At 37.7% G+C, this 11,818-nt stretch overlaps 1 protein-coding gene across 3 annotated transcripts in view; it reads left to right on the top strand.

Annotated features, from left to right (window-relative positions):
* Positions 1-11,818, top strand: part of CARNMT1 (carnosine N-methyltransferase 1) — a 47,744-nt gene that overhangs the window by 18,877 nt on the left and 17,049 nt on the right. For all 3 annotated transcript variants that reach the window (XM_033237085.1, XM_033237086.1, XM_033237087.1), the window contains exons 4-5: positions 10,541-10,681; positions 11,634-11,812. In XM_033237085.1, coding sequence (XP_033092976.1) covers positions 10,541-10,681; positions 11,634-11,812 — 320 coding nt within the window. The remainder of the gene's footprint in view (positions 1-10,540; positions 10,682-11,633; positions 11,813-11,818) is intronic.

Below are 11,818 nucleotides of genomic sequence, written 5' to 3' on the forward strand. Positions count from 1 at the left end.
ATTAATGACCAGAAAACAATCATTTCTCCTTAGTCTTATTAGGCCACTAGTGGGCTGGGGGATGGGGGGAAGGAGTGGTGCTGACTGAATCATTAAGTGATTTTAATTTCTAGTATATTTGCATGTATTAGCTGCTTCTAATAATCACTTATTTGTCCATAAGTCTTGCATCTAGAAATACGGCAATGCAGGATATTATTGCTTTCTGAGGTTTCATATGCATCTCACCTTTTATGTTTGATGATTTTAACATTTTTCCTGCATCAGAGTAGTAGGAATATCTTTGCAACGTTAAGAAATACTTGGTATGGGTTACTTACACCGAAAAAAAAAAAAAGAAATACTTGGGCTGGGCATGGTGGCAAGCACCAGTAGTCCCAGCTGCTCAGGAGGCTGAGGCAGGAGGATTGCTTGAGCCCAGGAGTTCAGGGGTGTAGTGTGCTGTACGCTGTGATTGCACCTCTAATAGCCACTGCACCCCAGCCTGGGCAACATTGCAAAGACTTATTTCTAAAGTTGAAAAGAATTTAAAAAATAAACTAAAGTTTTTATAGTTTTAATTCCCAAGTTTAGGTCTTTGATCTGTTTTGAGTTAATTTTTTTTTTTTTTTTTGAGACAGAGTCTTGCTCAGTTGCCCAGGCTAGAGTGCAGTGGCGCGATCTTGGCTCACTGCAAGCTCTGCCTCCCGGGTTCCCGCCATTCTCCTGCCTCAGCTTCCCAAGTAGCTGGGACTACAGGTGCCCGCCGCCACGCCTGGCTAATTTTTTGCATTTTTAGTAGAGACGGGGTTTCACCGTATTAGCCAGGATGGTCTCCATCTCCTGACCTCGTGATCTGCCCGCCTCAGCCTCCCAAAGTGCTGGGATTACAGGCGTGAGCCACCGCGCCCAGCTGAGTTAATTTTTATATGTGGTTAAGGTAGTAATCCAACTTCATTCTTTTGCATATGGATATCCAGTTTTCCCAGTACATTTGTTTAAAAAACAAAAACAAAAAGAAAGACTGTCCTTTCCCAATTGAATGGTCTTGGTAGACTTGTTGAAAATTAGTGGACCATGTATGTGGGTTTTTTTCTGTACTCTGTATTCTGTTTCATTGGTCTGTATGTTTGTCCTTATGTCATAACATACTATTTTAATTGCTGTAGATTTATAAATTTCGAAGTCAGGAAGTGTGAGTCCTTTGTTGTTTTTCAAGATTATTTTGGGGCCCTCTTGTAATTCTTGTGAATTTCAGGTTTTTTCATTTCTGCAGAAAAGGTTGTTGGAATTTTGATTAAGGATTGTGCTGAATATGTAGATTGCTTTGGGTAGTACTGAGGTCTTGACAATGTTAAATCTTACACATTATCACAGTATGTCTTTCCATCTATTTAGAGCTTAATTTCTCTCAGCAGTGTTTGGTAGTTTTCAGTGTACGGGTCTTTCACTTTGGTTAGATTTATTTGTATGTGGTCGGGCATGGTGGCTCATGCCTGTAATCCTAGCACTTTGGGAGGCCGAGGCAGGTGGATCACAGGGTCAGGAGTTCAAGACCAGCCTGGCCAACATGGTGAAACCCCATCTCTACTAAAATACAAAAAGTAGCTGGGCATGGTGGCATGCACCTGTAATTGCAGGTACTTGGAAGGCTGAGGCAGAAGAATTGCTTGAACTCAGGAGGTGGAGGTTGCAGTGAGCCAAGATCGTGCCATTGCACTCCAGCCTGGGCAATAGAGTGAGACGCTGTCTCGAGAAAAAAAAAGAAAGATTTATCTGTATGTATATAATTCCTTTAAATCAAAGTTATCCAACCCATGGCCAGTGGGCTGCATGCGTCCCAGGACAGCTTTGAATGTGGCCCAGCACAAATTTGTAAACTTTCTTAAAACATTGTGAGGGTTTTTTTTATTTTTTATTTTTTTAAGTTCATCAGCTGTTGTTATTGTTATTTTATGTGTGGCCCAAGACAGTTCTTTCAGTGTGGCCCAGGGAAGCCAAAAGATTTGATATCCCTGTGTTAGATGCTATTATAAATGGAATTGCTTTCTTAATTTACTTTTCAGAATTTTTGTTGCTGGTGTAGTAGAAACACAACTGATTTTTGTGTGTTGATCTTATACCCTGTAATCTTGCTTTTTAGCTCTATTAACTTTCTTAGGGATACTTTGTGGATCACATTATGCAAGAAGAGATCTCGTTTTTACCTTTTCTTTTCCAATTTGAATGCCTTTTGTTTCCTTGTTTCTGTTCTTAGGGAGAAAGCTTTCAGTCCTTCACCATTGAGTAGCTGTGGGACTTTCATAAATACCCTTTATCATGTTGAAGAATTTTCTTAGTTTTTTTTTCTCAAGGCAGGGTCTCGCTCTGTCACCCAGGCTGGAGTGCAGTGGCACGATCTTGGCTCACTGCAACCTCTACCTCCTGGGTTCAAGCGATTCTCCTGCCTCAGCCTCCCGAGTAGCTGGGATTACAGGCGTCCACCACCACAACTGGCTAATTTTTGTATTTTCAGTAGAGACAGGGTTTCACCATATTGGTCAGGCTGATCTCAAACTCTTGACCTCCAGTGATCTGCCCACCTTGGCCTCCCAAAGTGCTGGGATTACAGGTGTGAGCCACCACGCCCAGCCAAATTTTCTTAAGTTTTCTAAAGGTTTTTCTGATAGAGTGCTGAATTTTGTCAAATATCTTTTTTGCATCAGTTGAGATGATATATATGTTTTTTCTTCCATTAATGTGATCTATTTCATCAATTGATTTTCTTATCTTGAACCATCCTTGCATTCCTGGGATAAATTCCACTTGGTCATGGTAAATAATCTTTTAAATAAATGTTGTTGTTTCCAAAAAGATGTTATATTCTTAAAGTTTCTAGTTGGTATTCTCTCTCAATAGATATATTCAGTGCCCTGTTTTATAAAGTAATAGATACTAGTTTAATACTTTCTATAAAGTCCAGGTATACCTCAAAATTCAAAATATCTGTTGTTGAAATATATGTAGGTTTTAATTGATAAGGCTTTTAATAGAAATGTACCAACGTTTGAGTGAATGTTGGAGGCTGAATGTGAAATGTTTATATGAACATCATTTCTGGCACTTAAAACATGACTTTGTTTAGACTCAGTGATTATAGAATCATGTATGAGACCATTAATTAGTATAACAGTGTCAGCAATACTAAAAGGGCATGCCATTGTTAAAGATAATTAGTGAACTAGCACACACTGTTACTTTTCCATTGTTATTGTTACTTGACAAAATGTAAACTGGTGAGGAAAGGATGAGTTAACTCTAAATGGTAACAATAGGTTATTTTTAAAATAAAAATAATTTAAAACTGTTCTAAATAAGTAAAACATTTTACAGGATTTAAAACTTAAAAGGTTTCAAGGGATATATACTCTCCTTCCCATAACTGTTCTTCATAACTGTTCCTCAGTTACCCAGTTTCCTTTCCTGAAAGTAATTGTTATAAAAGTGGATAGGTATATATAAACTTTAAATGAAGTACCCTGAAATGTAATATCTATTGCACTTTTTTTTGGTTATATTTCTTTGTATGTTATTTGTTTTACTTACTTGATTTAGATTGGTTTCCTTATAGTAGGTAAGGTAAGCTATCAAAAAAACCTAAACAGGAAACCTAATAAAACACAGTAAGGGCTGCATCCATATTGAAATCATAGCTTTGCCAGAATAAGTAAACCCTAGAGCCTGGAAAAGGGGTATTAGGCCGAGTGTGGTGGCTCATGCCTGTAATCCCAGCACTTTGGGAGGTCAAGATGGGTGGAACACTTGGGGTCAGGAGTTCAAGACCACCCTGGCCAACACGGTAAGACCCCGCCTCTACTAAAAATACAAAAATTAGCTGGGTGTGGTGGTGCACACTTGTAATCCCAGTTACCTGGGAGGCCAAGGCAGGAGAATCGCTTGAACCTGGGAGGTGGAGGTTGCAGTGAGCCGAGATCGAGCTACTGCACTCCAACCTGAGCGACAGAGTGAGACTCCATCTCAAAAAAAAAGAAAAGGGTCATTAATTGTAGCCCTTCAGAATCCAGGTTGATGCTAGATAAATTCTGGTCAACTTTGTATCTTTCAGATAAATTTCTAGGACTCTGTTTATGCCACAGTGAGTACCTGGGGAATTTAATGTCTTTATACTCAGGCTGGAGTTAACACAAATTTATGTCAGCTAGCCTGTGTGTGTGTGTGTGTGTGTGTGTTTAAATTTCACTGAGGGCCTTTTCTGATTGAACTGCCTATAGAAGAACATATACTTAATGAAATATGTATAGAATTAACTATATTTGTGGTCATTAAAATATTTTTCCTAAGGAAACACATACATCAGTTTCTCCAATTTGTCTATGTTTAGAGTTTTTAATATGCCTGAGTTTGCAAGCACAAGCAGCTTTGAAGCCACAGATTGACTTGCTTTTGTGTAGAGTCTGTTTGTTGATTAAGGAAATGCTGTTTTTCGTTGTGCTGAATGCCAAACACTTCAGCAGTTATTATCCTCTGGTTTGTTTTTGTTTTAAATAGGATTTGAACACTAGTGAGCAGTTGCTTATTGAAATTTACAATATATATGTTTTTAATTTAAAGAATGAGCTTAGGATTTAAACCTTTTTCTCACATGTGAGCATAAACATAATGTAATAACTCTTCTTTTTTTTTTTTTTTTTTTTTGAGACGGAGTCTCGCTCTGCCGCCCAGGCTGGAGTGCAGTGGCCGGGTCTCAGCTCACTGCAAGCTCCGCCTCCTGGGTTTACGCCATTCTCCTGCCTCAGCCTCCCAAGCAGCTGGGACTACAGGCGCCCGCCATGTCGCCCGGCTAGTTTTTTGTATTTTTTAGTAGAGACGGGGTTTCACCATGTTAGCCAGGATGGTCTCGATCTCTTGACCTCGTGATCCGCCCGTCTCGGCCTCCCAAAGTGCTGGGATTACAGGCTTGAGCCACCGTGCCCGGCCAATAACTCTTCTTAATTGATGGTCAGACCAGTATGTATTGAGATTTAAAAAAAAAAATTTTCCAAGTGAATGTCTAATCATTTAAATATAAGAATTCAGTGTTGTAAAGCTCATTAAGTAGGTAAGGAAATATAGATTCTTAAGCTTGCATCCTGTCTGGAAGGAAGGCTAACATGTCAAATCACATTTTTTGAGTCTAAAAGTTGCTGGACTGTATTTTTTAGATCTTAATTTCATTAGCGCCTTCAATTTTAGAAGACTTTGAAGTGATTTGTGGGGGGAAATCTGTTATTTCTTTGCATTTTAATATATATACACAAACACTCCAAAAAGATACTGATGCACTACTGACTGGTTGAATTCATTTTTTCTTTTATATAGTTGGGCATAAGGAAAAAAATACTCTGAGCTCTAAAGAAGCATTTTTTTTTCCCACTTAAGATAAAATAAATAATGTAAATTATAGTTCATGAAAAGATTATTTTAGCTAGGAGAACTCATTTTAAAAAAGAAAATGGAGGACATTGGAGGAAATGTAGACTGCCAAATAGTGCAGGTGGTAGTTTGGAGACTAAAGATAGATTTCTCCCTCATCCTGAAAGCCCTCCCAAAGACAAGTATGTGTTTCATACTTCTTTCAAGTCAAGATTTCAAGTGCTTACAGATCTAGAGGAATAACACAGTAGAAAACCACTCAGCATTCATAACCCAGTAGACAAATGCTGTAAATAAATCACAGAAAAAGATATACAGGACACTCAATCTCATAAGGAAATGCAAATGTAAAAACCACCTTAAGATGCCATTTTTTACTTATTGCAAAGGTTTAAAAGTTAGATAACTATTAATGAAGGTGTTAGGAAACATAAATACGTTGCTGGTGGAAGAATAAATTAGCAAAAAATTACGTAGAACAATTTGGCTTATTTGTCAAAATTCAAATGCAGATCTTGGCCAGATGCCATGGCTCACGCCTGTAATCCCAGCACTTTGGGAGGCTGAAGTAGATCACCTGAGGTCAGGAGTTCAAGACCAGCCTCGCTAACATGCGAAACCTCTCTCTACTAACAATATAAAAAATTAGCTGGCTGTGGTGGCACGGGCCTGTAGTCCCAGCTATTCAGGAGGCTGAGGCAGGAGAATCACTTTAACCCCAGAGGTGGAGGTTGCAGTGAGTCAAGATCGTGCCCCTGCACTCTAGCCTGGGCGACAGAGCGAGACTGTCTCATAACAAAACAAAACAAAGAACAAATGCGTATCTTGATTCTTGAAGTTCAATTTAAGGGAGTTGTTCTACACATATATTTCTGCCTGTGAAGGTTATTCATGCCACTATATTAGTGTAGTGTGGGAAGTACAATTTTTCAAAATAAAAAGAAGTTATTCATTCTAAGGGTATTAGTTTTAACATTATGATAATGAAAGATTGGAAACAATGTAAATGTCCTTAATTAGGAGATTTTGATAAATTATGTTACAATCATGCAGTGAGTGAAGGAAGCTCTGTGTACTGCTATGAAAGAGATTTGGGGTATCGTATTAGATCAGGGGTTGGCAGATGTTTTCTTGAAGTGCCACACAGTAAATGTTTTAGGCTTTGCCGGCAATGTGGTCTCTGTTGAGACTGCTTAGCGCCTTGTTGTAGGAATGTAGCAATAAACAATTCTTAGATGAGTGAGTATGGCTGTGTTTCGGTAAAACTTCATTTACAGTGACAGGTGACTGGCCTGCAAGCCATAGTTACGGTACGTGTTAAGTGAATGATGCAAAGTGAAGAACCTTGGTGTGTAAACTATAATAGAAGTATGAATGAATTGTTGAAAGCATACAGAAGAGAGTTCAGGGAACTTTGCCTGGGATATTTAGGAAATATAGATGAAGTGATAATTTATAATGATAAGGTAATAATTTGAGTTTCTGTGGGTAAAAGCACTAAAGATTAACATGAGAAAGTCTTTTCTGGGATCAGTGAGAAGTTGTCTGGCTGAAATAAAGAGTTCTTTGTTGGGAGTTGATGAAGAGGTAAGTTAGGAGGTGTTAAACACTCTTGATTTATAGTCCATTTTCTATGATGAATAAAAATAATTTTGGCTGGGTGTGGTGGCTCACGCCTATAATCCCAGCACTTTGGGAGGCCATGGTTGCTTGAGCCCCTCAGGAGTTCAAGATCAGCCTGGGCAACACGGCGAAACCCCATCTCTTAAAAAATACGAAAATTAGCTGAGCATGGTGGCACACACCTTGTAGTCCCAGCCACTTGGGAGGCTGAGGCAGGAGGATCGTCTGAGCCTGGGAGGCAGAGGCTGCAGTGACCTGAGATGGCACTATTGCACTCCAGCCTGGGCAACAGAGCAAGACTGTCTCAAATTAAAAAAAAAAAAAAAGAACTTCAATACTAGCTCTGTTAAACCTTGACATTTTGCCATATAGCTGCTTTAGATCGTTTTTTCATATTTAAAAAAAATTCTTTTGACTGCTTCTGCAGAGCAGGGCTACGCCACAGACAGTGTGCTTAGGGCAGCCATATTTTTTAAAAGAAGCAATTTTGTTTTTATTTTAAAAATTTTGATGTAATAGATTATTAATGAGATGTTTTTCATTACTTTTTATACTGTCTTTAAATTTGGTGTTTATTTTACACTTACAGCACATCTCAATTTGCACTAGCCACATTTTAAGTGTTCAGTAGCCACATGTAGTTAGTGGCTTTTACTGTACTGTACTGTTTGACAGTACTGTGATTCAAAGAGAACCACTGTAGGTACTTAAAAGTTGTATTTACTTCTACCACTAGGGGTCAGCCAAGTGTCATAATATTGACCCAACAAGACAGCATTTTGTGTTGGAGTTTTAAAATTTACAACTGCAGTGCAAAGATCATTCTGTGTGCAGCAAAGGAAACCTCTGTCAAGAGCAATATTTACTGCTGGTGAAAAGGCTGGAGCAGAAAGGGTGATGGAAATGTCATCTGTGGCCTTTTTAGACACATGGGCTCCATGTCCTTACAGATGTATCCTTTCTTCTCCATTCCCATTTGTCTTAAATAAACTGTTGAAACTTTTCCTCCTGTTATTAGGGAGATCACATTTGTAGTAAATGTACTGCTTTTCCGTATTTGTACCTTATTAACTAGGTAAACTTGTTGACTTGCTTGTTTTCCCTAAGAATCTCAAGTAGGCACCATTTGATTACTGAGCCACATATTGTATGCCTCACTATTCCTGCTTAAAAAAAAATTCAGCCTGGTTTAAGGTTGTCTCACCATTAAGGTCTGTATTAGATTTATATTTCTTGTTCTCCACAGAAATGACCTCATAGAAATGCCCTAGACTTTATGTGGATTCATAGCAGAAATTCCCACTTAGAGTGCCTTAGTTTCATACACATCATAGTTAGAGGAACTTTTTATTATGCTGTTAATGTCCCTTGTGTAAAGACCAAATGAAGAAAATCTAGCTAAGAACAAAGATTTAGGGAAAAATTTTCTCCATCTTACCCATTCATTGCATAGTTCTTGATCATTTTTTCAGTTCTAGAGGGTTTGTTTTAATGCATTTCTTAGATGTCCACTTCCTCTTTGTCATAATGCCTGTAATTTAGATCTGTATTAGTGTCTGTTAACTCTTAAGATAGGACTTTGATGTATTCTGCATTCTGTGACTTGATGATAGCCTTTCAATAGCAGTTTTAATACAAGGTACTGTTAATATATTTTCTGCCATTAGGTTGAGGTAGAGAGTTCTGTGGTTCTGTTTAGTTAAGGATAATTTGGTAAAAGCAGTCATTAAGTTAACTTTCCATAAGTTAGCAAAATAATTGTTGTTAACATTATTGGCACAGCTTTCCCTTCAGGGTAGCATAATTTCTAACTTCTGTGTGGTAATATTTTTTTTTTTTTTTGGAGACGGAGTCTCGCTCTGTCGCCCAGGCTGGAGTGCAGTGGCCGGATCTCAGCTCACTGCAAGCTCCGCCTCCCGGGTTCACGCCATTCTCCTGCCTCAGCCTCCGGAGTAGCTGGGACTACAGGCGCCCGCCACCTCGCCCAGCTAGTTTTTTGTATTTTTTAGTAGAGACGGGGTTTCACCATGTTAGCCAGGATGGTCTCGATCTCCTGACCTCGTGATCTGCCCGCCTCAGCCTCCCAAAGTGCTGGGATTACAGGCTTGAGCCACCGCGCCCGGCCTGTGTGGTAATATTTTACTGGGGTCATCAGCCATTTGGAAATTGATTGCTGGTTATTTTTATATAAATATTTAAATACCATATGAATTTACTTCCAAATCCTTTTTCTTTCTGTTGCGTGACTTTGATCAGATAATTAAAAAAAAAAAAATTCTAAGCTGAGAACAGCCACTTGCTGGGGTAGGGCTGGAAATTCATGTTATGACTGGGCAGATGGGAACTGAGAAAAGAAAGGTAATTCTGCAGCGTAGGGGTTTTGGTGGGCCTGGTAGGGAGTGAGAAGTGAGAGAGGATTAGGTCTGAGTAGCAGGCCATCATGGCAGGTCCCTTATATAAGGAATAGCACCCGAGTCCTAGAGCTATGAGTTTTCAAAAGCCCCATAGTGTTCTTTCTTTTTTATTTTGAAGTGTGACATGCAAAGGTTATATGGGCTGCTAGTAAAGTGCCCTGTTGCTGCTTGGAGCATGCCAAACTTAAAGGCCATGTAGTTAAAGATAAAAATAATTAGTAGGAGTAGATTTGGAAATTGGATTTGATTTGTGAACCAAATTTAGGAAATACAGTAGTGAAGTTTCTTTTTACTTGACGTGATATTAGCTGATTGTATACATTTTCCTTTGGCTTCTTATAAGACTACAATTTTAGTGTCCTCGGGATTATATTGATTTGCCAAAATTCCTAAGAAAAAGCCTTGTTTTGGTAAAGCTTTTAGTGGTTTGAAAGTGGAATGATGGATCTTATGTGAAGGAAATACGTAATGGCAGTGTGGTGCTAGTAGGTAGAGATCAGTTTGCTTGTGAACCTCTGGTTTGGTGTAATATATTTGTTATCATGTATGTTTAATTAGAGGGCCGTTTCCCATTTCCCCCATGAAAATATCCCCTCCCTCAAATTCTTGTCAACTAAAATATATAGGGATTTAGAGATATACCTGACACATTAAACTCTACATCTGTTTAATCTAACATAAACAATTGGGTTACATATAAAATTTAGAAATAAAGTTACGTTGTGTTTATTGTCCCATATGATGAAGTACTTTTGTTCAAACTCTTCATATTTAATTGGGATCCCTTGGAATAATTTGTTTTTCTAAAATGGTTGTTCAGGGTGTCAGCTTATTAGGAATATGAGTGACTTTATAAGTCTTCAGATGTAAGGGGACTCCTTTTTTCTGAAAAATAATTTTTGAGGGCTAAAACCCTCATTTGATATCGGAACATACATAATAATTCCTTATACCTCTTATTTTTGATATTTAGAAGTATTTCTTGATTGTGAGAAGTCAGAGTTTTAGTGAGCTTATTCTTATTGAGTAAATGAGTAAGTTTTTAGTTGTTAATATGGATTTTGTCTTTTTTTCTTTGAGGGGTTGGACATAATTGCCTTATTTCATTTCAGGGATCCTTCTAAAGTAAATATTCTGGTACCTGGTGCTGGACTAGGAAGACTGGCCTGGGAAATAGCTATGCTAGGTTATGCTTGTCAAGGAAATGAATGGAGTTTTTTTATGCTCTTTTCTTCCAACTTTGTACTCAACAGGTATTTAATTTATTTTTTGCTGGAAATAGTAATTTCTCAGAATCAGATTGACTTACCTATTTTCTTGAGCAATTTTGAATTTGAAGATAAGTACATAGCATTTGATTATTATATCTATCACAAATGTTTCTTATGTTAAAATCAAAGTACTTATACAAATTATCACTTGAACCAATTGCCTAGTTATTAGGATGTTGAAACAGGATGGGTAAGTGACTTTATAGAAGGTGACTGGGCATTCCATGAAATGATTTCTGTACAAAATCTTCAGGACTAAGTATGAACCAGGAAGGAGTATTTTAAAATTTATTCCTTAAGCTTCTTTACCTCCTTGTTTCTTTAGTTAAATAAGAGTTTAGTTTAGCAATTATAACTTTTTCTCCTTAATCAAGTTCTTATAAAATGGCCAAGTATGCTCTCATGACTGAGTTGGAAAGATCTCCTCAGAACTTGTGTGGCCTCTTTTGGAAGGCAGTGGAAAAGAATTGTTATTTTTAAAGCCAGAAGATGTACATTGAGTAGCTGCCTTGTTTAAATAATATGTTGTCTCGGATGGCAGTATGAGTTTTAGGGGGTTGGTGAAAAAGGGAAAAAGAAGAGGGTTATACAAAAAATAGATCGCAAACTGTTTTAGTTGAAACCAGTACCATTTTAAAAAACCTCGTTGGACTGTTTTACTTGGTTTTGAAGTTTAGAAATACATTTTTAAAAATTTAAATGAACAGCAAATTTATATCTTTGAATTTACTTTTTTTCTGTCTTTAATCCATAATTGGTTGCTCATCTACATGTATATGTACACTTTCAGATAATTAGGGAAGCTGTAATAGTGACTCTTTAAATATTAATTTTATGTGCAAATCTTCAATTAAACAGTATATTTTAGCATTTAAAGTGGATTTTCTTGGTAAAATATTTAGTTAACAGCTGATTTTATACTCATATTTTGCAGATGTTCTGAAATTAATAAATACAAACTTTATCCTTGGATCCATCAGTTTAGCAATAACCGGAGATCAGCTGATCAGATTCGACCCATCTTTTTCCCTGATGTTGACCCCCACAGTCTTCCTCCTGGTTCTAACTTTTCTATGACAGCAGGAGATTTTCAAGAGATTTATTCAGAATGCAGTAAGT

This window comes from Trachypithecus francoisi, unplaced genomic scaffold (assembly GCF_009764315.1).
Source record: "Trachypithecus francoisi isolate TF-2019V2 unplaced genomic scaffold, Tfra_2.0 Lachesis_group16, whole genome shotgun sequence".
In the NCBI taxonomy this organism is placed as follows: domain Eukaryota; kingdom Metazoa; phylum Chordata; class Mammalia; order Primates; family Cercopithecidae; genus Trachypithecus; species Trachypithecus francoisi.